Source organism: Ascaphus truei, chromosome 11, assembly GCF_040206685.1.
Source record: "Ascaphus truei isolate aAscTru1 chromosome 11, aAscTru1.hap1, whole genome shotgun sequence".
NCBI classification, from domain to species: domain Eukaryota; kingdom Metazoa; phylum Chordata; class Amphibia; order Anura; family Ascaphidae; genus Ascaphus; species Ascaphus truei.
In genome coordinates this window covers 46,384,577-46,412,313 of record NC_134493.1, presented here as the reverse complement: position 1 = coordinate 46,412,313, position 27,737 = coordinate 46,384,577, and the positions used below count along the sequence as shown (strand labels likewise).

The 27,737-nt window shown below is 44.6% G+C and overlaps 3 protein-coding genes across 5 annotated transcripts in view; 2 read left to right on the top strand and 1 right to left on the bottom strand.

Moving 5' to 3' along the window:
• TMC5 (transmembrane channel like 5) overlaps positions 1 to 13,976 on the top strand; it is a 55,168-nt gene extending 41,192 nt beyond the window's left edge. For 2 of the 3 annotated variants that reach the window (XM_075566054.1, XM_075566053.1), the window contains exons 11-22: positions 293 to 454; positions 917 to 1,074; positions 2,274 to 2,352; positions 3,286 to 3,383; positions 3,483 to 3,578; positions 5,493 to 5,568; positions 5,773 to 5,906; positions 6,741 to 6,914; positions 7,731 to 7,809; positions 8,584 to 8,682; positions 12,510 to 12,552; positions 13,258 to 13,976. In XM_075566054.1, the coding sequence (XP_075422169.1) occupies positions 293 to 454; positions 917 to 1,074; positions 2,274 to 2,352; positions 3,286 to 3,383; positions 3,483 to 3,578; positions 5,493 to 5,568; positions 5,773 to 5,906; positions 6,741 to 6,914; positions 7,731 to 7,809; positions 8,584 to 8,682; positions 12,510 to 12,552; positions 13,258 to 13,628 (1,569 nt within the window). In that variant the 3' untranslated portion in view covers positions 13,629 to 13,976. The remainder of the gene's footprint in view (positions 1 to 292; positions 455 to 916; positions 1,075 to 2,273; positions 2,353 to 3,285; positions 3,384 to 3,482; positions 3,579 to 5,492; positions 5,569 to 5,772; positions 5,907 to 6,740; positions 6,915 to 7,730; positions 7,810 to 8,583; positions 8,683 to 12,509; positions 12,553 to 13,257) is intronic. The other variant, XM_075566055.1, reaches the window with a different exon arrangement.
• GDE1 (glycerophosphodiester phosphodiesterase 1) lies at positions 13,820 to 25,118 on the bottom strand. The gene is made up of 6 exons (XM_075566058.1): positions 24,591 to 25,118; positions 22,404 to 22,579; positions 20,677 to 20,782; positions 20,040 to 20,132; positions 18,083 to 18,294; positions 13,820 to 16,179 (listed from the first exon to the last, which is right to left on the bottom strand). Exons 1-6 carry the CDS (start codon positions 24,969 to 24,971, stop codon positions 16,032 to 16,034), a joined length of 1,116 nt encoding a protein of 371 aa, XP_075422173.1. The 5' UTR covers positions 24,972 to 25,118; the 3' UTR covers positions 13,820 to 16,031.
• Positions 25,119 to 25,813: 695 nt separating this feature from the next.
• Positions 25,814 to 27,737, top strand: part of CCP110 (centriolar coiled-coil protein 110) — a 40,285-nt gene continuing 38,361 nt past the window's right edge. Inside the window, exon 1 of the mRNA XM_075566047.1 lies at positions 25,814 to 26,842. The gene's annotated coding sequence lies outside the window, so the exon portion shown is untranslated. The remainder of the gene's footprint in view (positions 26,843 to 27,737) is intronic.

Here is a 27,737-nt window from a genome sequence, read left to right as displayed (position 1 = left end):
GTCTGGTTTTAAGGCTATCCCTGCTTCAGCACCTGCATTTCACTAAATGGCTGCAGAGGAGTATTGACTCAGTATCTGTGACTTTGTAAATGGTTGCTATAGAAACAAAATGTTTGTTACATTCTAATACATTAAAAATGTAATTAAGAGTTGTTTAAAAAAAAAGGAGCTGCACGCATTTTCTGATCGTACACAACTGATTTCTTAAAAAAAAAAAAACACATGTAGGATATTGCTTGGTCTGCAACTTTAAATACACCTGATTTCACTCCTCTTTTGTTCTTGGTGATAGGAAACTCTTTCGGAAAGGAAACAGGAGAGACTGAGGCTTTCTGTAAATCAGAAAATCGGTGGCTTTTTTATTCACGTGGCTGCGTGGATTTTGTCCACCGGGACCGCAGCGGCCTGCTGCACTGGTGTCTATTACCTCTGCGTTAACCTGGAATCCTACAAGGTATTGTTGTTGTGACTATTATTCTTAGCCCAACACCCGACCACTGTGTATTTCATACCGTCTTGGTTGTGCTGTAGCTTTCTCTAGTAGTGGTGTGACCAACACCAAAGGGATATATGTGGCAAAGTCTGCCGGCTCCAAAATGTGACCCACAACAGGAGAAAAATACACCAGATTTATCAATGCAAAACAATCCCATTGACTTCTCTGGGACTCCTCTCTTGGATAAATCTGGGGCAGTTTTTGTATATTTTTCGGAGCTTAGTGAATCGGGACCTTTGTCTGTATTGCTCTGTAAGAACCTGCGGTACATACAAAAAATAAACACATGAAGAACAGAAGCGGATCCCTTTCCAAAATGTGTGACACTGAATAATGCTGCCCAAAGGGTTCATGGAGGATTGTGTGTTCTACTATGGTTTCTTTATTCTCTTTCGCCTTTACCAAGTTTGTTTTCTACAGGATACCGGTACAAATGAACTTAAGAATCAAGCGGCCACTTTACTGGTCCCCGTGGTAGTGGCTCTCATCAACGTCGTCGTGCCTTTGTTCTACGCATTGTTTGGACTTGTAGAGAAATTCAAGTACCCCCGGCATGAGATCTACGTCGTGATTATAAGGTAACCTCTTCTGCTTTTCTCATGGACCCCTTTGAATTTTTTATTTAATCACCTCCTCGTTTTCAAGAATGTCCTGGGCACAAAGTAAAGGTGGCAACATCACAAGTTACAGTTACAAACATGTTTAAAGTAAGAAACAGCCAAAGTCTTGAAGGAACTTAGGCAGGAAGCGGATTTCAGGCACTCAGATAAATAGTTACGGCAGTGGGGTGAGTGCCGCCAGTGGGGTGAGTGCCGCCAGTGGGGTGAGTGCCAGCAGTGGATTAACTCCATTGCCAGTTGAGCAGGCAACGCACTTGTAATCATTTTCAAAGGGGCAGTTCTAATTAGCAGCCCAGACTGGTTACAGTACATTGAGAATTTCCCACAATCCCTTGGCAGTAGTGGAAGCACTGTATGCTAAGGCTGCATCCCCCGTGCCGCACTCATGCTTGAGAGTGGTGACGTCACCAACCCTACAAGCATGAGCGTTTAGGTGTTCGGCAACTTTTCCTGTAAGCGCGAGCAGGGGGGCGTGACCAAAACACTGGCTGGCGCTGATTGGCTGAGGAGGTCATGTGACCCCGCAGCGTGCCTCAAAGTCAATAAAATTTGTCTCTGCCAGCGCCCAGCGTTGCGTGAGAGTGGCCGGACAAATTTAAATTGATTGTGCTGACAGTGCCAAGCACCAAGCGCGGTCAGCGGCAGCGTGGACACAGCCTAAGAAATAATGGGGAAAAGCAGAGTTGCAGACCTGTCTGAGACGTGAATGTGCTCACAAGTGATATTTTTATTTCCTAATAAAGTTAGAGCAGCCATGTAACATTGTTTTTAACATTTTAACAGTGCCTTCACAATATAAGATGCCTGCAATAGCTTTTCAAGCTGAGGTAGCACCGTAGCAATGTTATTGAGTATACAATAAGTACTGCTTTTTTGTTGGGGGGAGGGGTGGGAGGGGGCCTTCAAGTTTCAGATGAGTAATACGATCAGCATGAGAAGAGTAAGTTTGTAAAAGTAACACTTTTTTTTGTAGTGTGCCATACTGTTGCACAGGACTTTGGAGAGCTTCATACTATGCCCGAAGCCTCCGGGCCTTTCCCATGATTAAGGGAAAATACCTTATCATGCTCTTGGGGTTTATACCTATTATGGATGCTGATAATAACACAACAGAGCTTGACTCAAAATAAATGAACACAAAACATCTCTCTTTCTAGGAACATACTTCTGAAGATTTCAATCATTGGCATTCTCTGCTACTACTGGCTACAGGTTGTTGCTGAAGCTCAGTGGGATGTAAGTTACCCCTAGTAGTGTGCAGATGGTTCTTTAGACCAGGGGTGCAGTGAGATTTTGTCTTTTTTTTGTTTTTTGGCGGGGCGCAGCGGTTACAGAGGTCCCGCACTCTTCCCCAAGGCATCTAAATTAAATGCCGGGGGACCGCGCAAAGCCTCTGTAACTCACTTACCTTGATTCAGACGGCTCCGGGCAATGCGTCGCTATGGCAACGTGGTGTCGAATGACGCCGCGGGGTCACGTGACATCACATGACCCATGGCGTCATTCGACACCATGTCGCCATGGCAACGCGGCGTGACTTGCCGTCACATGACCCTGCAGCGTCATTTGACGCTTTATACAAGGTAGGGGTGAGGGCCGGGAGCAGTGGGGGAGAGCAGGCAGGGGGGCGCAGGGGAAAAAGTTTGCGCACCCCTGCTTTAGACAATAGTAGGCATTTGTCTTGGCCATGCAAACCCTGTGTCAAACTGTAAACAAGCGGTAACGTTCAGTTCCGTGTTGGTGTCCCTGTAAGTTCTTTGTATTGTTTAGAACAAAGTGGGCATAGCAACATTCTGATTGTGCTGAGGAATAAGTCAGGGTGCTCCTGCAGTGAATACATGGCAACGGTATAGTGGCAGCTCACTCACTAAAGGGTAATAGCCATTATCAATCATTAAGGAGCATTTACTTGGACGCTCAAGTATAGCTGTATCTGTTGAAGAAGAAAGCCAGCAATAATCCAGGGTTCCCTAAAAATGGCGACAGTCTCCCCTGTATTCTCTCGCAATGCCCCAGTGCCACTATCCCATCCCCTTCTCTGCAGAATTGACTTTCCTGTAGATTCTGCTGTCAAAGTAGTAGTGTGATTATTAATCACGTGCAGCTCATACAATTGTTTTAACAATAGAAAATGTATCCAGTGACAGATCCATTATTTCTATTTTACAGTGCTGGGAATCACTTGTCGGACAAGATATCTATCGGCTGGTGGTGATCGATTTCATATTTTCATTGATCGGTTCCTTCTTTGGAGAGTTTGTAAGAAGGTTAGCTAGTTTGCCCGATGAATCTTGTACGCACATATGATGACTGTTCATTTTATCTTGATATTCTCCACTAAACAAATCATCATTTTTTTTTTAAAGAATTATTGGGACTCGCTGCTTGAAACAATTTGGAATGCCAGAATTTGACATCGCGAGGAACGTTCTGGATCTGATCTATGCACAAACTTTGGCATGGTATGTAAAGTCACGACATATACTGTAGGACCTGGTTCTGAATCGGGTGATCACACTGCGATCGTCTGAACACTGGCATCGACTTTATTGGCAGTTTTCGGATGATTGCAGTGCAATCGGCTGCTTTAGACAATGTATGTATCATTTTATTTATATAGTGCCAACAATGTATGCAGCTCTTTATACAATTACACTACGAGGTAAATAAATTACAAACTGTGGGGATAAGCTCTAGAGGTGAATGACAACATAAGGCAAAGGGAGGTCCTGCCTCAAGGAGCTTACAATCTAAGGCCGGGCCATAGAGGGGGGGAGCCGTGCTGAGGCGAGCGGACGCTGAGGCTCGCCTGCAGAAGCTGGGCGATTTCATGCCCATACAGGCGAGCCAGCGTCCGCGATCGGAGGTGGGGGGAGACTGTAGGGAGGCGGGGCAGTGACGTCGCTGGGCCAATCGCCCGCGACGCACTGATGTCGACGTCACGGCGCCGACGTCACGGCGCCGTGACGTTGACGCAGCCCCACTCTCATTGGAGGGTTTCAGCCGACAGCGCGCTGAAAAACAGCTTGGCGCTCGGCTGAAACCTCCAACTCCTCCGCACGCCTGCGGACGCTCGCGTGAGCCCCCTCTCAAGGCATCCTCATTGAGGATGCAGGGGCTCAGCGCGGAGCGTCCGCACGCCTCAGCACGGCCTGTCCATCTATGGACACGGCCTAAGTGTTATGTTGGGAGGTTAACAGACACAGTAGGAGTAAATGTGCAGTCAAGTAAGGTCAAGTGCACCTGGAGTTCGTAGTAAAGGCATATTGTATTCAAGCTCATTGTCCCAAGGTCCCACGTAGCTATGCTATAATAATAATAATATCATCAGGGCTCAACACCTTGCAGTCCGAGGACCAAATCTGTCCAGCAGAGGGTGTCGGAGCAGCTCTAAGATTGTCTGTCTGCGCCAGGTCATTTCAATAAAGTTCCCTGGCAATTAAGCCAAGTGAATGTAAATATTTATGGTACAGACATTATAAATGCTGTAAAATGTATCTATAATAAATTAGAAGTCTGTTTTAATGTATCTTAAATGCATGGCAATACTCGTGCGACCTTTCCACAAATCATTTTATTTCTACCCGGCCTCTTGAGAACACAAAGTGAAGTGCCGCACTTACATCATATTTTGTATGATTCACTTAATGGAGTTTGTACGTTCAAGCTAAAAGATGCTGGATACAAAACCTCTCTGGGGATCATTTAAATGACAACATAACACTGATACATGCGACTGGTTCGCAACAGTATTTCGTTAACTAGTCGCCGTTTTCACTTGTAGCGGAATTCCCATTAGGCCCGGACCTAAGGCGGCAGAATTTGGAGCCGGCATGCCGGCTTGGCGTCCCGTGAATGCGCAATCGGCGCTTGCCACTTGTGCGCACGCGTGATCAGCAAGCGCAGACTGGCAAGTGCCGATTGCGCATGCGCGGGCCAGCAACGTGATGTCACACGGCGTCACGTTGCCATGGCAATGGGATGGCGCAGCCCTGAAACAGGAAGGCGGCTTCAGGTAAGTGCTTAAGGGCGCCATTTAAAAAAAAATTCCCCACTGATTGTAACATACCCTAATATGAATCATAACTTGATATGAACATATGTTCACTACCAGTGATACGTTATCTCATTATGTCAGACTGCTACTTTATATTTGAGCCACATGCAAGGTTACTACTGAAAGTGTTTGATGCCAAGACAGCAGAGGACAGAATAGCACAGACACACTACACGGCACGCTTTATACATAGACACACACGTGATTTTATTTCATACCATCTGTTTGTCTAATAAGCAATAATGTTACTTACTGTAACTTCTAAGCCCGATGAAAGGTTGAACGTGAAAAATAATACATAGAAATATTTCTCTCGCAGGATTGGAATTTTCTTCTCGCCTCTGCTGCCGATAATTCAGATTATAAAACTTTTTATAATATTTTATGTGAAAAAGGTAAGGCTGTTTTTTTTTTTTTTTTTAAATACAATCAAATTCCTGTTATTTAACCAGGTTTTTTTTTTTTTTACTTTGCCACAATAGATGAACCAAAGTTAATGAATGAATGCTAGGAGATTTGAAAATATTTGTGCAAAGCATATCATACTTCTCAGGTGTGTGTCTTTGCTTACGGCTAAAATGCTTTGTATCTGATGCTAGGTGAGTTTGATGATGAACTGCATCCCTCCCCGCAGAGCTTGGAGGGCATCTCAGATGACGACAATTTTTATTTTACTTCTGTTTTTTCCCTCTTTTGCTGGAGTCCTGTGTGTCATCGCAGTCACTGTCTGGAGGTATGACAATGGCCACATTGTGTATGTTCTGTTGACTAGTAGAATCAAACCGAGGGTCTGAAGCAGCCACACGTGTCTCTAAGGAATCCCATACTGAGTATCTCTGCTGATGCAGGAAACTTTCTCTTATAATGTTCTGTTTAAATGCAAAGTTAAGATATTTATTAACCCATTCACCACCACCTAATCTAATGTTACTTTGCCCCTATAACGACTAAGGGCGTACCGGAGACTCTCACAGCCGCCACCAGTCTAAGTTCTTTCAAAATTAAAGCTGTCTCGTATTTTAATCTGATCTGTAACTGTTACATACGCCTATAACATATATTATCTCTTACTGTGCATGAAATATCTTGTATATAATGTATAACCTCTGATCACTTAATGTAACTATGTATTTGTAACCATGTATCTGTCATCATAACTCTATGTCCAGGACATACGTGAAAACGAGAGGAAACTCTCAATGTATTACTTCCTGGTAAAACATTTTATAAATAAATAAAATATTTACTAAGAGGTGATACTCCATAATACACGTTTTGGTGTCAGACACCTAACAGTCCAATCACTTAATGGGCCGTACGGTGTCTTCCGGGGCTGGATGGTCCCGTATCGCATAGCACCAACTTGTAAACATGGCCCTAAATCTACTAAATGGTGCTAAGCCATAAAATACCCTATAGCTTATTTGAACAAATGGGCAGGACAGTGCCTTAAGGATTAGCACCTGTTTGTGAAGCTGGCCCCAAACCGTTTAAATGGAATCCTAATTTCTATGAACTTTGAGCGCAGCTACTGATACCATTAAATATGTTGTATTCCTTTCCGTAGGCGGCAGCCTTCTAAACTGTGCGGCCCCTTTCGAAGCCTGGAAACTCCATATAGTTCCATTTCCAACTGGATAGATACAATAACATTCCATGAAAACTTAAGGTGGTTGGTGTGGATTTATCACAACTTAATAGAAAGTGTTCTTTTCTTCTTCATCCTGACCCTGATCGTCCTGTAAGTATACACTTACCACATGCTAGTTTAACAAAATGACACAGGTTATGGAAACTCTACAGGACACATTTAAACATCTCGGAGCAGTGCAGCAGTCTGTTTGTTCAAATGTAAATTGATCCAGGGAGAAATCTGATTGCCCTCATAGGAGTCAGGAAGGAATTTATACTTCCCCTTATGAAACATCATTTGATAATGTGTCACTGGGGTTTTGTGTTTGCCTTCCTCTGGATCAATATACTGTAAATACAAATATAGGATAAAGTATCTGTCGTATCAATTTTACATAGGTTGAACTTGTGTGATATGTCTTTTTTCAACCTCAACTACTATGAAACTGTAGTAACATTACACGGTCCTGGTGACCAGAATCTCACGATATTATATTATAAGTATTACAACACGGTTTTGATCTGGTGAATGGGCATAGTTGTCCCCAAACCATTCCCTTTTCTGCTCTAGATTTTGTCTTATACACAAAAACCATTTTTGTACATTTGATATATTTTATACAATAGAGATGAGCTAAATAGATATGCTCCATATGAACAAATGGTGCTATCTTATGCCTATTTTATCGGTTTCCGATCTACATTCTTATTTTAACTGCACTTTTATGGCATTACAATCTGTAAGTTACATTCTTTGTGAAAACGTCCCCAGAATCTTGATATCTGTGTAGTAATTTTGGTAGTTAAATCATGCAGATGTGTGTAGGAAATGAACCAGAATGAATGCTTCTTTGTTTTCGGTGAAGCATAAATCTGTATCACTGCTTGGTTGGCCTAATTGAAATGTTTTTTTTTTTTTTCCCAGAATTATTTCATATCTTTATTGGCAAATTGTACAAGGTCGAAAGACATTGGTCAAACTTCTACAGGAACAGATTGCCAATGTAAGTATCTCTTTTGTTTTTTTTTAGAAGTTTATGAAGGTGAACTTTCACAGCTTTACTGCAATGTACGAAGTGTTAAATGGAGACAGGTTTGTGGTCGTTGAGTTTATTAGATATTATGTACACAAATAGTCTAATTTACATACCAGTTGGGTAATACCACATGATAACTATCAGAGTTAAATGCCCACGGAACACACACAGTTCCTGCAGATAATTACATTATAATCAACCATGAAACACACTGCATTTGGCTACCTTTTCTTCTATGCGCTGTGTTGTGGATACCATTCCAAATCCAACTTATTACACTGTAAAAGATCCAGTCGTTATTTCACAAAGTAAAAGTCTCAAAAAGCTCTTGGAAGTCCAAGCGAAAAATGGATAGGACGCCAACAGTGACGACCAGTCTGATCATTTGCATGTCATTACCCAGAACCCCCACCTGCAGTCGAATCACTTGATGGCAGGTGCCAATGAGGTGAAGAAAGTAGATTTGGGAGACCCGTGAAAGACAGGGACATACAATTATAAGTTCTTTCCCTGAGTTGGACTGAGTTCACAGTCACCTCAGTGACCTTTGCAGGCCTCACAGATCTGTATTGCACATCAGAATATACTTGTAACGTCGGGGGGGGAAAAACCTACTGTACAACAATAACTATAAAGAATTCTCATATTGATCCATTCAAACAAGGAGAGATCAAATCTAGAAATGTTGAGTATTTCTTGTCCATTCACCGCTTCACACATTTAAATGCTATTTATTGGCAGGGAGGAAAAGATAAAGCATTTTTGCTTCAACAACTACGTAAATTGCAGAATATGACCGGAGTGCCAGTAAGTATCCCGTACAAGGAATCCTATGAAAAGGTTGGTTTAAATCCTACAACTTGTCATATAGGACATTGTGTGTTACTAAGGCTACGTCCATAGAGGCGGGAGCCGTGCTTAGCAGCGCTGACGCTGAGGCTCGCCTGCTCGGTCAGGAGCGATTCCATGGACCGGCAGACGAGCCAGCGTGCACGATCAGGGGGGGGGGGGCAGTGACATCGCTGCGCCAATAGCCCACGAAGCGCCGTCAACGTCACGGCATCGACGTCATGACGCTGCTTTGTGCCGATTGGGTGTTTTCAGCCGACGGCGCGCTGAGAAACAGGCTCTGCTGTTGGCTGAAAATCCCAGCGCCTCAGCACGCCTGCGGACGCTCGCGGGAGCCCCCTCTAAAGACATCCTCATTGAAGATGACGGGGCTCCTCGCGGAGCGTCCGCACGACTCAGCGCGGCTCAGCACGGCTCCCCCCCTCTATGGACGTAGCCCAATGGGTGTGAACGCTACGGCCAAGAAGCTATTTGTGGCATGTGGTGTTTTCTCTGCTGTGCATTGATGTTTCAAGGCTCCTGCACATGCGTCAACCATTCACATGGAAAATAGTTGTATAGTAGTTGACGAGGTTGAAAAAAAGACATGTCCATCGAGTTCAACCTTTGGTAATTTTAGTCGTCTGAGATATTCGTCCAAAAAAACCCAGCAAACCATTAGTCAATAATGTCTCATAAAGGGGGGTGGGGGGATACATTCCTTCCTGACTCCAGCAATGGTAATCAGATGACTCCCTGGGTCAACATTCTTCCCGTGATTAACTTATTTGGTATATCCCTGTATACCTTTCATTTCTTAAAACAGATCTAATCTTTTCTTCAAGATATCTATTGTATCTGCCATCTCAGTCTCCATCAGTAATAAATTCCAAATTTGAACTGCGCTTACTGCAAAGAACTCTTTCCTTTACTGCTGGTAACCTTTTCTTTCCTCCAACCTTAAAGGATAACCCTGTGTCATTTGTACTGTTCTATAGATCAAACATTGCCTCAAAAGTTCCTTTAATATATTTGTAAATAGTTATCATACCCCGTTTGACGCCAGTTTTGTTCAGACCTTCATCTAGCCTTTCCTCATAAGTCGGACCATCCATCCTATTTATTAATTTGGTGTTTTTCTCTCCCTAAAAAATAAATGATTGAACTAGAAAGTATCCAAAACTGCACTCAATATTCAAGGTGTGGTCTTACTAAATATTTATACAGTGGAAAAATAATGCTATCTTCCCTTCCATCCAGACCCCGTTTTATGCATTATAATAGCCTATTAGCCTTTGCAGCTACTTCTTGACATTGAGCACTATTGCTAAGCCTGCTGTCTTCAAGCACTCCTAAATCCTTCTCCATCAATAATTTACCTAATTTGGTCCCATTTAGTTTGCATGTAGCATGATTGTTCCTGTTTCCCAAATACATAACCTGTGCATTTATCTGTGCTAAACCTTATCTGCCATTTACCTGCCCAAGTTTCCAGTTCATTTAAGTCCTACTGCAGCGAAATTCCATCCTGCCTTACATTTTACTACCTTACATAATTTATTGTCATCAGCAAAGATGGAGACTTTGCTCTCTATGCCAACCTCAAGGTCATTAATAAACAATTATTTCACAATCATTAAAAAGCATTACTCCACTTACAATTTTAGCCAAATCTAAATATGGTCTAGGTCATTTGGTCGCGACCATTTCACCGCGACCAAATGACTGCCGCCGTTTAGCTGCCAGTGACCTCACCGCAGGGACACTCAGCCACCGCCCGCTTTGCCACCAAGGTAAGTCCCTAACCTTAGCCCTTACCAGAAAACCCCCTAACACTAATTATTTCCCTTACCCTCAAAACCTTAACCCACTAACCACTAAAATCCCTAAAGTTAACCCCCGACCCTAAAACTTACCTTATGATAGAAGCGGCTGTGGCGGAGGGTCCCTCTGAGGCTAAACACTGGCGTAGACTTGCTCGCAGCAGGACGGTCAAATGTCCCATTCCAATCTAAATAGGTCCCTTTCAACCAGTTTTAAATCCAGGTGCTAATATTTTTCCCCATGCCAATTTCCTTTCTTTTATGTACACTAATCTCTTGTGTGACACTGTATCAGAAGCCTTTGCAAAATATAACTAGACCACATCAACTGCATTACCCTGTCAGTAAGGATAAGGCATAGGTATTAAACACATTCTTTACCTCTATAAATACCATGGAGGAGAAAATTGCAAGATATTACAAGAGGAAGCCACAATCTCAAGATTAGTTAACAATTAGTTAACAGGAAATAGTGCAAAGGCTGCTTCATAAAATGAAGGTAAATAAGGCACCTTGTCATGTTAGCTTCTTAGGAACCCTTGGGTGCCAAGTTCAGCTATAGCCAGGCTGTTATATGTAATATTCAAGAACGTCTTTTCTACAAGGCCCAGTAACACAAGATTGGCGTAAAACAGATGTGGTGCCTATATTAATAAAAACAATGTAGCTAGAGAACAACCAGGAAATTATAGACCTACCAGCCTGACATCAATAGTTAGGAAGCTACTTGAAGGTTTATTAAGAGATAATATTCAGGAATATGTTTTGGATACCAAAATAATTAGTAATAGTCAGCATGGATTTATGAGGGATAGGTCGTGCCAAACTAACCGTATTAGGTGTTTTTGAGGAGGTAAGTAGGCATTTAGATCAGGGCATTGCAGTTGATGTGGTCTACACAGAATATTCATGGTAGTTAAACGAGGTATTACTTAAGGCCTCGTTTATAGTGAATGTTCACGTGTGACCGCGCAGCGTCACACGCGAAACCTGCACTGCAGGCATCGGGAGGCGACAGGTAGGCGTGCCCATGACATTCCATGAGCGGTTCGCCCTCATTAGCTGAACCGCTCACGAGACGCGGCCGTCAAGATCAAATTCAGAGGTCTGTTTAAAATGTGCACTATGTACGCGCTCAATTGAAAACATTACAGTACTTTGTTTTGGCGTCGCACGTCACCATTATAATGACGGCCTAAAGGAGCACTCCAAGCAGGCAAATTTTTGAAGTGTTTTTTTTTTTTAACATAGGATTTACGTAGGGGGCGCCAGTATCTCTCTGCTTTTGAAAACTCCCACGTCACGTGGGCCAATAGGAAGCCACACTGGATGACATCACGGGTTCCTATTGGCCCGCAGGACACGGCAGCTTTGAAAAGCGCCCATTATGTGATCCCTGCTAGCGAACAGGAGTGGCTACCGGGCCCCACTAGAGGTAAGTATCTCAAGAAGTAGGTGGTCCCGGAGCTAAAATGACTGGGGTTCAGCTCCATACACGCCCTGCTTCAATCCTATGTTTAAAAAAATAATACTTGGCCTGCTTGGATTGCCTCTTTAACATGCATTCTGTCTTTATTGAACTCTGCACAGTACGGCAAATGTGGTATTTAAAACAAACCCTGTGCCTCTCTTGCCAGCTTCTTTTTATGTTTTATTTCATTTTTTTTCAGAGGGCTTAGTAATAAACAAACTTGTTACCATGAACTTATTGGGGATGGGAAAAAATCGAAACTATTGCTCAATAAATACATTGTATTGTTTCAGCAACAAGCAATCCGATGCAAATGTGGGGTGGCGTGTCTTTCCTCCCACATTAAGCTTTCTGTGGGGAAACTGCTGTTATTTGCTTTTACCTTTCGTGCTGTTTCTGTAGTCTGTCCTTTATATAGTGTGACATTGGATACCATGGGGAGATACATTTTTATCCTTGTGTAGTGGAGTAAATACAACAATGTAACAGTATTGATGTCATGTTCATGTGTTGTTTGCAATGAAACACATTTTTATGTTTTCCAGCTTCAGTCTACAAATAGGATGCAAAAGTTGCAGTTTGCCACCGGTGAGTTGCAGCATATTGTTTACGATTTAGTGCCATATTCACTAAATTGTGCTAAGCCTTTAGGCAGGGGGTGCTCAACGCCAGTCCTCAGCTTTCCCCCCACCCCCCAACAGGTCAGGTTTTCAGGATATCCTGTCCTGTCAGTCTTTGACTGAGCGACCTGTGCTGAATCTGGGATATCCTGAAAACCTGACCTGTTGGGAGGGGGGGCTTGGGGACTGGAGTTGAGCCCCCTGCTGTAAGCACTATGCAGGCTATTCACTTGAATGATGCATTACAACTTGGCACCGATCAGGCCATTTATGGCCACAATTTACCATTGAAGTCACCCATTTGGCAGATATAGAATAAGCAATTTAGTAAACGTAGGCCTTAGTGTTAATTGACATAATGGAAGAAGAATTATGTGGCTCCAATAAGGGATATCGTAGTTCGATAGATAACTGCTGTTGAACTCATTGCCAGTTAACAGCGATTGAGCTCTGATACGTTTTATCGGAGCTTCATGAATCCCGGCGAATGGGCAGTTAGTTGGGCCCCTTCCTCTCCATTTAAAAATATATCTCCCATCCACAAGCAAATTCTTGTTTCATGATGCCGATTCCAGTGGTGTTAAGAGTGCCATCTATCACACTGCAAGGGCAGGAACACTCATAAAACATTTTACAATCAGACTTGTAACATCGAGTCATTTGTCCCTTGCAGAAACAGAAACATGTGTGCCCGGAAGTGAGAGTGCCGGGGTTTCTGATGCCATGTCACTTGCAATGATGGCAAGGCAACAGGCAGAATTGGAAGGAAATTCCCCAGCAGTGAAAAGAAGCTCCCCCAGAGATCATGGGGGCTCCTCAGATGCCCTGGCAATGGTAATGATGGCAAGGCAACAGGCTGAATCGGAGTGGGAACTGACTAGGCAGAGCGGTGGCTCAGAAGACGCTTTGGCGATGGCAATGATGGCAAGACAGCAGGCTGACTCACAGAGAGAACACAGGGATAATGTGGCCACTTCAGATGCCCTGGTGATGGCAATGAGAGCAAGGCAACAAGCTGAAATGGAGAGGGGGCCACTCCATTAGAATGGAGATGGCTCAAGTGGTTTGGCCCTTGCAAGGTTGGCCCGACTGCAAGCTGACCCCGAATGATAAGCATGAACTCAACCAGGCAATATCTTTTATGATTAGAAGCAAATCTACTGAAGTATGCAGCACAAATATGATTTTTAGAATGATGATAATTGTGCCGTTGAAGTAAAAGGACACAGTCAACATTGATTTGGAATGCTTTAAGTCTGTAAACATTATTTAATGTAACATTACATACGTTGCATACAGATAATTTCTCATTTGTATGAATGCTTGACATGTATGCGGTAAAACTTCCCCATCATCACTATAATGATATTTATTAAAGCAAGTGTTTCCAAACATTTGACCTCCCTAATTTAATGACCGCCTTTTACTTTTCAAATCTGTTTTCCTCTTGGTGTGCAGTGTGTTACACTGGGGTTATTAACCTGTCTTTATGCCAGAGGGGCCTGTGTTGCAGGTTCTCTTGTATCAAAGGTGCTAAGCAGTGAAACAGCATGAGTAACCCTATATACTTTCTGATAGTTAAACACATTGGCATCAACAATACATTGTCACAGGAGCAAGAGGATGTAGAAGCCGTTAAGGCAAACACATACAGTATGCTGTCTGGCTCACAGCAGTACCTTCTTATGGACACAAGATGGAGCACTTACAGGCCACATTGAAAATCAATGTACTGTATACAGATGCAGCCACGAGTATCTGATGGCTTGCCTGGGAAAATACTGTGGCTATTTCTGTGAGATTTCTGCAGCCAGACTAATGGCCCATTGGATTAACACAGCAGGGGGTCCGGGTCCCTGCAGTCCCATTCAAACTGATTGGGACTTCAAGAACTCCCGCTGTGTTAATCCGATGGGCCATTAGTCTGCCTGCAGAATCTCCCAGAAATGTTGCAGTATCACTGGGAGATAGCCACAGTATTTTCCCAGGCAAGCCATTGGATACTCGTGGCTGCATCTGTACATCTGAAGTTCTGTAGGGTAAACTCCTCATGAAAATGAACTTACTACAATATAAATAAACACTTCCGAGAGAAGGAGCTTCATCTGCTTGGAACAGAGATTTATTTTTTTATTTTTTAAATGTTGGAATTCGTCCTTTCAGAAGTAAAGCTTCTCACCCAACTCCTCGCTGTGACTCACTGAAACACTTTCCAAAAGCAGGCATACCATGGTGAAATACTTCATGTTTATCACTGTAACTATTCATACTATTCAGATAATATTCACGTGCCCTCCCAATGGACCACCATGAAATAAGAAAAGCATCCCTACAGTGAGCATTTTAGAAGGCAATAGATTAGGAATGATTTCCAAACACCTCAGGGACTATGCTTACAGAATAGAAGGATGGAACTAATGGAAGAACCCGATTTCCCTGTCCCCCTGCATCTCTGACACGTGCAGAGGTCCTCGCTCTCTTACGGAGCTTCACGGATTGTTCTGGGAATCCACAAGGAACGACATACATCCTGTTTTCCTGTATTAATGGTGGCCGATAAAAGAGCGCCAACGTTGATTAGCGTTTATGTAGAGCACCAGTACCACTGCGCTCTCTTCCTGCATTGATGGGGACCCTGGTCTTTAATGACCAGTTAACCCTGCCATGTGTGTTCAATAGCACGTTAATGTCTTCATTTTGTTAAAACACACAATGAATGAATAAACAATCAATATAAAGGAGGTATATGAGCCTGAGAGACAGGAGGAGACATGTTGAAACTGCTGCTATTTCACACACAGGTAGCATTGAGGATTTAGCGGTATCCAGTGCAAGGATCATAGCAAATAGGGGGTTTATGCTTTAATTAGTACCCAGCAGGCAAAGGAAACTGGCCCTGAAGCCGCACAGATCCATCCAAAGGTCAGGAGAAGGAGCTGTGTCTTAAATGAGACCACAGCAGTTTCAAAATGATTCCCCCTGAACGATTTCCCTTTAATTATCAATTCAAGTATTAAAAAGGCTAATTTATGAGACAACCGGGTGTAATTTGCTGAGAACAGGTAAGAATCACTGAGGCACAACTTAGCACCCACCTCGGCATTCATTCGCAATGCTTATATTTTCCTTAAAGGCCCCTATATAATAGCACGTGAAGCCTCTTCCCCATGCATGAGAAGAGTTCATCTTCATTCAAATGGAGGGCCTCCAAATTTTCTCCAACACAGGGAAGGCTGCTTCACTACATATTGATCAGAGGTCCACGTCGGGGGGAAGCAGACAAGATAAGTGATGCCGCAACCTACAAACACCAGGAGGTTAGAAATAGAGTGCAACATGCCTAAAAGAACCCACACTGCACCAGTGTACATCACCCAACATCTGCTTTTACTTGTGCACTCCCATTATACGCGATTATCCAATGAAGAGGGCTTTCAGCTGGGCAGGTCAGTAGTGTGGGTCACAGTCTTCCACCAGGCTGTCCGTGATATAGCTGCTAAAAAGCACGTTTTCGTAGTAAAGCTTCTCGGAGGCACTGTTGACTGTCCAACCCACAACTTCAACCCCTCGGGAATTCCACTGCTTCACGTACTCTCTGGGAGATTAAAGAAGCATACAGTGAAAACTCAACGATTCACGAACACAGGGGTGGCCAACGCCAGTCCTCAAGGGCCACCAACAAGCCAGGTATGAGGGATATCCCTGCTTCAGCACAGGTGGCTCAGTCTTTGAGCCACCTGTGCTGAAGCAAGGATATCCTTAAAACCTGACATGTTGGTGGCCCTTGAGGACCGGTGTTGACCAGCCCGGCACCAACAGATCAAATCACTCTAGGGACCCTTTTTATTCTGCGCTTCCTGTAATGAGACCTCAGGCATCATAAAACAATATAAATAAACAAAACAACCACACATTTTCACACACCCTACATCCAAATCACATTGCAAAATGTACCAAAAGTCTTGGCTATTTGGAGAAGGGATTCCAATATCTGTGTCCATTTAAACCTGTACTGGTCTCTGCAATGCGTGGCACATTGTACAGCCTTTTGAAGTCTCAATGTTCTCCAAGTCACTTTGTATTCCAAATTCTAGTTACCTTAAAGTAGCATTCACCTCCCAGCAGCCTATGTGAGTTTAACACATATAATATTAACATCGTGCCCCTGAGCATGTTTTGCTTTCCCCCCCATGATTTTAGTCATGTCTAGCTTCTGAGGTTCCTATGGTAACCTTTAGGCTAAGGCCCCGCTCCCAGAGTCAGCGCACCTGCGCTGCTGACAGGCGGTGCGCTGAGATACACAGACCGCGATCTGCGGTCTGTAGGGAGCGGGAGCCGGAGCTGGAGGTGGGCGGGAGGTGGGAGGTTTGATCGGGAGGTGGGCGGGAGGTGGGAGGTTTGATCGGGAGGTGGGCGGGAGGTGGGAGGTTTGACAGGGAGGGGGGGCGTGGCTTGAGCGGAGGGACCCGCTACTCTCCCCCCCCCCTCCCTCCACGGACTCGGGCTGGAGCTGGAAGGTAAGTTTAAACACACACACGCAGGCACTCATTCATACACGCGCACACACACACAGGCAGGCACTCACGCACTCATACACACACACACGCGCGCACACACAGGCAGGCACTCACGCACTCATACACACACACACACACAGACAGAGGCAGGCACTCGGGCACACACACACACAGACAGGCACTCACGCACTCAGACACATACACACACAGACAGGCACGCACTCAGACACACACACAGAGAAAGGCACTCACCTGCTTTCACTCCACACTCCTCCCCGCTCCCCGAAGCCTCTCCTCCTCCCGCAGCCTCCCCTCCCCATTGGCTCACAGCCACACACGTCACGCGTCAAAGCTAGAAAACACCATTCTCTGGTGTCTCCAGCGGCTGACGCGCTACAGCGTGTAGTGCTCTGTGCAGCCAGTGGGGACCGGGACCGGCTCGCGAGGATTCCCCTGCTGGTGTGGAACTCGCGACCCGCCGCCCGCGCCAACGAGCGCAGCGGGACCGAGGCCTTAGGCTGCACTGGGCTCTGGGGAGAGCTTCAAGTAAAATAAAATAGCAAAAATCAGTGCAGATTGCTGTTTTAAAGGAGAGAAAATTGTGCTATGATTTTAGCACAGGAGTGGCCAACGCCAGTCCTCAAAAGCCACTCACAGGCCAGGTTTTAAGGATAGCGCTGCTTCAGCACTGGTGGCTCAATCAAAATGACTGCGCCACCTGTGTTGAAGCAGGGATATCCTTCAAAACCTGTCCTGTTGGTGACTCCTGAAGACGAAGTTTAGCCACCCCATATACGGTATAGTTCTACATTTCAGGGCTAATACACCAATAAGGGTGTTTAAAATAAAACAATGTCTTCTAAGGCATATATACACCATGCTATTTGTAGAGAAATCTAAATCTATCCGAACAATCCCTTGCTCCAAAGATCACGGTTGCCCTTGAGGAAGGCTGAAAGAGTTTTGTGAAAATGAACTTACTGCGAGATATAATTCTTCTGAATCAGGAAGGCGGAGATACCACATAGATTCCACAGTATATTGTGTAAGCTCCAGTCCAGCAGCACGTCCATCAAGAGCTGGAAGTAATGCTTCCACATGCTGTGGTAACGGGGCTTACCATCTCCAAAGTAACTAAGGCTCCAAGGTCTGTGTGTCAGCGCAGTGATTACATTTCTGTCTGCCAGCCTCATCTGGAAGGCAACGTTATCCAGTTATTGGGACACGCTCATTAAATAATGCTGAAGTGTAGCTAAATGTTGTTACAGCTAAGCATTCTTTGTTAGCATTTGATAAGCATCTGCAATGACATGTTTACACACACTAATAATATTAAGGAAGCAAAATCCTATCACCATAGGACACATTTAACACATCTAATATGTGCATAATATGTGTTTCAAGTGGCTGGAGAAAGTGTCATTTATTTGCCAGGATAACCTAGTTTAGTTATTTGCCAGGATAACCTAGTTTAGTTGGTGTGTGAGTTTAGCCAAGGGGTGGCCAACTCTAGTCTCAATGGCCACCAACGGGTCAGGTTCAGGCAGTGGCGGATTTCTTATTAGGCCCGGGCCTAGGGCGGCAAAAATGTCCGCCCTCATTTACATTTGCCACGCTCTCAGGTCTTTCGGGCCTCATGGGAAAGCACTTACATGTGGCTCCCGCCTCCTGAATCGCAGCGTCATTGACGTCATGATGATGCGTCACCATGGCAGCGCGACACGATTCTGGAGAAGCAAGGTGGCAGCAAGGAGTCGGCCGCCACATGTAAGTGGCTAGGGGCGGCGGATCTTGAAATTCTGCGCTGTTTTCAGAATATCCCTGCTTCAGCACAGGTGGCTCAATCAGTGGCTCCAGCCATTGTGAAAGCCACCTCTGCTGAAGCAGGGATATCCTGAAAAGCTGACCTGTTGGTGGCCCTTGACTGGAGTTGGCCACTCCAGGTTTAGCCGCTCTTAATAATTTTTTTCTTTTTAATAATGCAGCTGTGTGTTAACTTCTAACTTCCTAAATTTGCCTTTTTCCTGCCATGCCCAAGGCCATGAGACTGACACATTTTAAAGGTACAAACCCACAGTGTCGCCCAGTTGAATTTCTAAAGGGGTGTCTGAATGGGGGAGTGTTTCTCAATCAAGTATTCCCTTTCCCCTTATCCCCTCTTGTCCTTATCAGAGATACAATACAGATAAGGGGAGGTGGGGAGGGGAGACTCCGGCTGTACAAGCGCCCGCTGATCACACAAAGTGAGGAGCCAGAGGACATCAAACCCCCTCCCAAGTCTAAACGTAAAATTTTTTTATTTAAAAAATAATAATTTTAGGTCTCAGATTTGGGTAAAACAAGGTATCAATTACCTTAGATACCTTAGGCATGTCACTGGAATTAGTGACTTTGATCCTAGGAGGGATTGCTCCTCTAAGCATATTTGATCCTTAAACATCTCAACCTGGGCAAGTAGGACCCGCTGCAGTTGGCGACGCGTGCGCCACCAGCCCCTTACCTGCAATCTGTTGCTCCCCGCTGCCTCCTCCCTCCGTGGCTCACTACGTGCTCTGACGCGTCAGCCGGCCAGTGCTACCAGAAGGTGGTGTTCTGAAGCGTTGACGCGTCACGTGGTGCGCGAGTGAGCCAATGAGGAGGTAAGGAGGGGAGCAGGGAAGGAGCTACGGGAGGGAGGCGGGGGGAAGTGTGTGTGTAGAAACGGATGGACGGACGGGGGGAACGGACCCTGCGCTCAAACCACGCCACCCCCCGCTCCCTACAGACCGCAGGTAGCGGTCAATTGCCTCTCAGTGCTCCGTCTGCATGAGGCAGCGGGGCCTCGGCCTCACTCCATTGAGCAGCCAGGCTGCAATAAATAAGCAAGAGCGCCTCCTATGAGGGGGTTCCATACACTAGTCACGGAATCTAGATAATAACTAAAACAATGGCCACTTACTCTGTAAATAACACTTGGCTGAAACGAACACACAATACTGTTGTTGTACAGACGGGGGAATTCCATGTACATGTTTCGGAGGGCTTGGGCAGCCTAAAAAAAAAAAAAATAGATTGAATTAGAAATAAACATTCTGCAAAAGTGGTTTCAAGAAATAAATTGAGTTTGTCAAAGTTATTATTTTTTTGTGTTTCATGTGTGTCATTTCAAGGGAAAAATACACCAAGAAAAAAAAAAGCAGGAAATGTTGAACTACAGACAACGTGGAGAAAACCCCCACCCCCCACTACAGTATAGAACAGGGGAGGCCAACTCCAGTCCTCAAGGGCAACAACAGGTCAGGTTTTAATGATATCCCTGCTTCAGCACAGGTGGCGCAGTCAATGACCGAGCTAGCTGTGCTGAAGCAGGGAAATCTTGAAAACCTGACCCGTTGGTGGCCCTCGAGGACTGGAGTTGCCCAGCCTTGCAATAGACTCAGATACTGATCCTTTTTGTAACTTAAATAGGGTCGATTCTGCGTGGTTCGCGACCTCATGTGAAAGGTTCGTCCGTCGCTAGCCCCACAGCCCTCCCCCATGTGGAATACACCGTGATATAAAAGCAAAGAACGACAAATCGGGTCATTCCACAGTACCTGAGTGGCATGTCCTTTAACATCAAAGTATATAGTCAGATTAAGACTCATACATTCTCTAACGGCCTCCTTCAGAGTTGGGATCTTTTCCCCTGGAAATCTATGCCTGCAAAAAAAGGTGAAATAACACAGTTGGGTTGAAGAGGTCACCCCATGCTTTTCTGTTTAGCCTAATGGTTCAGCATTGAACTGGTAAAAGCTGCACTGCGGGCTACATTTTATCCTTCATTCATTCACAAGTACTTTGTCATGTCAGCATGAAGAAAACACAGCGAGAAGAGGAAAGCAACACAGCGAGAATAAAAAGCAAAGAACAGCTGGAGCTGAACAAAAAAGGGTGCTATAAATCCGATGTGTATTTAATCAAAAAGGAACATTTACTTACAACTAAAAATGGTTGCAAATTTCATCATCATCATGTATTTTTGGAGTAAAAAACACGACTCGCAATACTTTACAGTTAAACAAATTAAAATGATAAGCAACTGTTTGGTTAGACAGGGGAAAGCCAGGAGGAAGAGAGGCAAGTCTTACACCGAGCCTCAAACAGTGGTAAGGTAGATATATACACCCAAGCTTTGGTAGGAGCGAGCTCCAGACCTCTGAAGCTTCACACGAGAAAGCCCCCCCCCCCCAGCGTAGGGTGCAGTACCCTTGGAACGGAGAGGCGGACCCCCCCCCCCCTAAGGACCTCAGATCAAAGCCTGTAATCCTTCCGCAGCTTCAAACGAGACTGCAAATCTTAATTGATTATGTAGCCTCCATTATTACCACATTTTCTCTGTCACTTTGCACATACCAAAATTGTGAAAGCATATTTTGCACACCAGATAAATAGTATTTGCGCAGCACGCGCCTTTCATGCTCGGGTAACACAGAATCCCTGTGCGGCAGTTGTTGCGATATCTTTTCAATGGATTAATTTATTGAATTACCAATCTTATTTTCTTCGGTACCGTGACGGAGGTAACAGAATTTCCCGTACCACCCCATCTTCAAAGCTTAAAGTATCTATACCCATACTTATATCGTACGTATACTTCCTTTTATCCCACAACCTTAGTTCCTTATTAAAACTGAACTCTACTGACACTTTGGGTAAATAGTCAGCTGTTTCATCTTTGGCTAGATTCTCCTCTCAATCACAGGCCCCTGAGATTTAGGGCCTTATTCTAGATCTGCCAAAGGGCCGTTCTGGATGAAAAGCCTATGGGGATTATTGATTTTATGAACGGAACAGAAGTATTTGCGCTTCATGTTCTTTTAACACTAGAAATTAGGTTTGTGCTTTTTAAAGAACTGGATGGACGGAGGGGGCAAGATACTAACATTATAGGAGTTACAGTAATATATTCTGATGGATTATTGCTGCTTTTAATCCATACTTGTTATATAAACCGTGATACAAAAAAAATTAAAAAAATACAGTCAATAAAACAATATAAATACAAATAAAAACGTTATACATTTTGTATCACCTGTGTGCCCTTAATTAGGGGTTCCCCCCAGGAAAATTTAAATTAACGGGGTTCAGCTGTGGATACCCGCTGCTTGAAAACACTAAAAAAAATGTAATTCACAAAAAAAATCCGTTGCCTTGGGGTGCCTCTAACGTGTACCAGGGCAGATTTTAGGTAGGGATGTTAACCATTTAAGTGTTGCAAAGTCTAATTGCACAGTTTTTAGAAGTTGTGTCTCCATCCTGGTGATAGTTTTGGCCCACTCACCGCAGCCGATGCTTGGCCGCCGGGTTGAGCTTCCGGATTTCAGAGAAAGCGTGGCTACTCAAGTGGCCGAACCCATCTGTTGTCCTCTCCACTGTATCATCGTGCATGAGAATCGGGATCCCGTCTGAGGTGAACTCTAGGTCCAGTTCCACACCAGTTGCCCCATTATCCGCTGCCTGTGACAAGAGATTGTCAGCGGGTTAAAGAAGTTCTAGGAAGTAACTACAGCCCATAACTGTGGCCCATCTTAAACAAGAACTCTTCCACCATAGGACAGTTTCCGGAGCTGGAACAATCTTTGCAGCGGGAGTGGCCAACTCCAGTCCTCAAGGGCCACCAACAGGTCAGGTTTTAAGGATATCCCTTCTTCAGCACTGGTGGCTAAGTCAATGACTGACCTACTGATTGAGCGACCTGTGCTGAAGCAGGGAAATTCTCAATACTTGACCTGGTGGTGGCCCTTGAGGACTGGAGTTGGCCAAACTTGCGATACAGCCTATTGACTTCAATGGGCGACAAGGAGTCTTCCAGCATTTACAAAGTGTCCAATGACAGAAGATTGCTTAGTAAATATGGCCCGGTATCTGGCATCAGATCTGGTCAATGATACCAAACATGTAAACCAACATTGTTCTTTGTACAATTCTCCTGCCTCTCCTCAGTGTATCTTGTATATTCACATCCCCTATGCACGCAGAACAAGTGCCTAATGTTGAGGATGGGTAGACACGTCACAATCATCGAGAGCAATAGACCTAAATACGCAAGATGTGGGAGCTCTGGACCATGTAGAACACATGGATTAAATCTGCGTTCAATGAGTGGTGATGCAGTGACTTATACTGCCTGCATATTACATACCGGTCAGGGTCCAAGATATGAAGGGACATCATTATTAAGAGGTTTGCAGCTGTAAGTCACCATACAGGCCACCCATGAGGGTTCTACAGCACATAGCACATTGTGGCTGCTCAGAGATTAGCTACGTTGAATTGTAAGGGCTCCCCTGAAGATGGATTTGAGAGCGACTGCTTTGTAATAAGACTCACTCAAAATAGATCAATCTCACCGAGTTGTCACCCCGTACAGAGGAGGCATTTACCCTGCAGAACCTTTACACAGAATCAATCACTCATTTGTATCAAAATCCCACACGACTGTTAGCAACTTCCCATGCAATGGGAAGAGGGAACTTTTACCAGGGAGAAAAGGAGGAACTAAATACCAAGAAACCTCCGCTAAGACCTGGAATAGTTCATATTTAATGAAAATATAATAACTTGTTTTAACTTTGGCTCCTCATATAATCACTAATGTGAGGTTTGTGGGGAAAACTTTACTTGTTAACCCCTTCGCTGCCAGAATTATGTAATGGCAGCCCTCTCTGGCAATAAAGGGGTTCATACGGACGCCCGTATATAGTTATGTTATGGTGGGTAAAGAAAAGTGACAAAAGCCCTCCACAGTAAAGCATATAGCAAATGGAAATATTACTGTGTGCTCATTTGCATGTCTTAGACAGGTCTACAACCCCGCCTTTCACCATTATCACCCAGCACTTACACTGCAGTAAGGGATTCTGGGAAATGACATGCAAATGAGCACAGTGTCACCTTTTGCTTCAAAACCATATAACATGCATCTTAACCCAGGCTGTGCTCAAAGCTGTGAAATGCAGCAAGCTTAAGCTTATAGGGGACCATGTTATATGGTTTGAAGCAAAAGGTGGCACTGTGTGCTCATTTGCATGTCATTTCCCAGAATCCCTTGCTGCAGTGGAAGCACTGTGTGATAATGGTGAAAGGCGGGGTTGCAAATGAGCATACAGTAATATATAGAAGTGTGTGCGTGTATATATATATATATATATATATATATATATACACACGATATATATATATATAGAAGTAATATAATAGAAGTGTGTGTGTGTGTATATATATATATATATATATATATATATATATATATATATAAAGTAATATAATAGAAGTGTGTGTGTATATATATATATATATATATATATATATATATATATATATATATATATATATACGACGATATATATATATATTTAGAAGTAATATAATAGAAGTGTGTGTGTGTATATATATATATATATTGTATGGCATATATACATAAAATGTAGCTCTATGTGCTGTAATTATTTATGATAAGGGTGCGCACCGTCCTGATGGCCGCCAGGGTGTTCTCGGGGGCGTCGTGCCCCCCTCCTCTGTGGGCGATGGCAGACACCTTGCCCCGGGGTTTGAGCACCTGCAGGGCCCGGGGCTCCGGGATGGGCTCAAACCTGAAGAGGAGGAGGAGGATGAAGATCCCGCAGATCAGGGAGGAGACGAGCAGGGGGCTGCGGGTGAGCAGCAGCAGGAATAGGAACAGGGAGGTGAAGGAGCCGAGCAGGCTCTCACCCCACAGCATGGCGCCGGCCCACTGGGCCCCTCTCAGGCCTCCCCCTGCACAGCGTTTCCGGGAGGCAGGGGAGGGCGGGGACACGTAGTGACACACCGGCCCTGTCACTGCACAATGGCTGACATCAGTATTTAACATGGTGCGCCTCACTGGGCTTGGGGGTGGTCTCTTGGTCCCCAAGCAGGACTCGGGGGGTGGTCTCTTGGTCCCCAAGCAGGACTCGGGGGTTGGTCTCCTGGTCCCCAAGCAGGACTCGGGGGTTGGTCTCCTGGTCCCCAAGCAGGACTCGGGGGTTGGTCTCCTGGTCCCCAAGCAGGACTCGGGGGTTGGTCTCCTGGTCCCCAAGCAGGACTCGGGGGTTGGTCTCCTGGTCCCCAAGCAGGACTCGGGGGTTGGTCTCCTGGTCCCCAAGCAGGACTCGGGGGTTGGTCTCCTGGTCCCCAAGCAGGACTGGGGGTGGTGTCCTGTTCCCCAAGCAGGACTGGGGGGGGGGGTGTCCTGTTCCCCAAGCAGGACTGGGGGGGTGGTGTCCTGTTCCCCAAGCAGGACTGAGGGGTGGTGTCCTGTTCCCCAAGCAGGACTGGGGGGGGGGGTGGTCCTTAAGCTGGAATTGAAGGTGACTGATTTCCAATGAGAAATATTCACTCCCAACAGGATACCTGTCATATCTCACTAATTTGGGATGGTCAGTCTGCCTAAGCTTTAAAGCTCCAGACCAAGCAATATCCTACGTTTGTTTTTTTGTTTTTAAATAAATCAGTTCTGTACTATGAGAAAATACTTGGAGCAATTTTTTTTTAAACAGCTCTGACATTTTTAATGTATTAGAACAGGGGTGCGCAAACGTTTCCCCGTGCGCACCCCTGCCTGCTCTCGGTGCCTCGCCCCCTCCCCCCCGGCATCAAATGACGCGCGGGGTCATGCGACGTCACGTCGCTATGGTGACGTCACCCGACCCTGCGGCATCATTTGATGCCGGGTTACCAGGACGACATGTCGCTGGAAGGGAAGGTAAGTGTATTATAGAGGCTTCGCACGGTCCCCTGGCACTTAATTTAAATGCCTGGGGGGAGAGCGTGGGACCCCTATAACTGTCTCGCCCCCCCAGTTTGCACACAGCTGTATTAGAATGTAACAAGCCTTTTTTGTTTCTATAGCAACCATTTACAAAGTCACACTGACTGCAGAATACTCTGCAGTCATTTAGTGAACCCCCTAGCCGAATCCACCGATCGATCAGAGGAGAATGGATCGATTAGCAACTTAGCTAATTACTTATTGTGTGGATTGTATTGATGCACATATTAAAGAGGAAAAAGTACAAATTTAAAAAAAAAACAGCAACTTTGACTTCTGCTTTAACATTAGCAGTCTCCTAAAGTTCATCGGAGTCTCCGTCAATCAATGCTTTTCTATTGAAAGCCATTGTTGTGGTCAAGAAGCCCCAAATGTCACTGATTTTGGTGATTGGAGGTTTACATATTTGACTGATTGTAATGTCTGGTATGTCACTTAACTTGAGAGGGTGTAACGCATTTTTAACATACCTTCTTGTACACATGATATACAGTACTTTGATAGTATGAACAGAGCTAGTAGTATGGATTCCAGGATGGTGGATGCTACTGCAGTCACCCAAATATCAACATAGGGGTGCTTAACCTGCTCCTCCTGATCTCGGATTTTACAATTGGTAAAGTGGCCATTTCATTTTCCCTTGCACTAAGCTTCAATGCCATCAACACAAAACAGGTTTCCCGTGTGTGAATCATTCCTCAGACAGCTGCTTGGCTGTGCGTGACGTACCCAGAGGACTCCTGACCGCTCCCCCTTTTGAAGCTGTGGTTGCCGCAAAGACCCTCTTCACATCGGGACAATAATCCGGATCCCGGTGCGCTCCAACCCGGAAGTGATGTGCCGCGATCGAGAGGTCTGAGGCGGAGGTAGCGGGGAGTTACCGAGCTGGTGATACATCACGCTTTTATGTGTCTGACGTTTTATGACACTGTGTAAGTGTTGAATTTTTATTGCTCTTATAAAATTGTTATATTTGACTGGATTATGCTATGGTGGTCTATTTCTCTCTATCCTGATAACATCATCCGAGTGACACAACATCGTACTTTCTACCAGAGTCAAGCAAAGTGCCTCTGATCTGTGAAATGCCTTTCTTTGATTGAAAGAATGTGAGTCTTCACTTGAAAGAATCTCTCCGAACACACTTTAATACTTTATTTGCACTATGTTGCGTCTTTATTTGTTTTTTATTGCATATTGATACCTGCGCTCCCCTATCCTCTGAGAAACACATCGGTTGAAGTGGAGTCTGCAGACCATCCACTTAAAGAGTTTTTTGAGCAGCATTGTTATATGTATAATTTCACTTGATTATCACCAATTTGTACACTCACTCACTTTAAGCACTTTTATAGAGTGTTTGTGTTATAGGCACTTTGGTTGCACTAATTAGTGCTCTTTATCACTTAAGTGCCCACCCTTGCACTCTATGCTCCTATGATAAGTTTCGTATCGAAAGTACAGTTCAACCCCGTTACAACGCGAATCCGCTTATAACGCGATGCAAGCGTGGCTCCCAATTTTCGTATTTATGAATACTTTACAACACGATTATTGGTATCTTAAATACTTTATTGTACAATGCATACAATTGTACATTATTTCTAACGTGATCCACTTATAGCACGGTGTGATTCTTTGGACCCCAAGCATAGTGTTATAAGGGGGTTCAGCTGTAGTCCCAAAGTCATCTCAATCCCCAACATTATGGCAGGGCTGCCCACGCAGATAAAAGCTTTAGAGCAATGGTGCCAAGACATTTTTCATACATCTCCCCTACATAGCCGTCAAAATCAAGTGACAGAAATGAGTAAGATATAAGGATTC

Excerpts from the sequence above, each read along its gene's own strand:
- GDE1 (XM_075566058.1), bottom strand. The coding sequence starts at position 24,971 with ATGTTAAATACTGATGTCAGCCATTGTGCAGTGACAGGGCCGGTGTGT. Across the intron at positions 22,580-24,590 it reads CCCTGGCGGCCATCAGGACG|GCAGCGGATAATGGGGCAAC; the intron begins GTGCGCACCCTT and ends CTCTTGTCACAG. Across the intron at positions 16,180-18,082 it reads CAGAAGAATTATATCTCGCA|AGAGTACGTGAAGCAGTGGA; the intron begins GTAAGTTCATTT and ends TTAATCTCCCAG.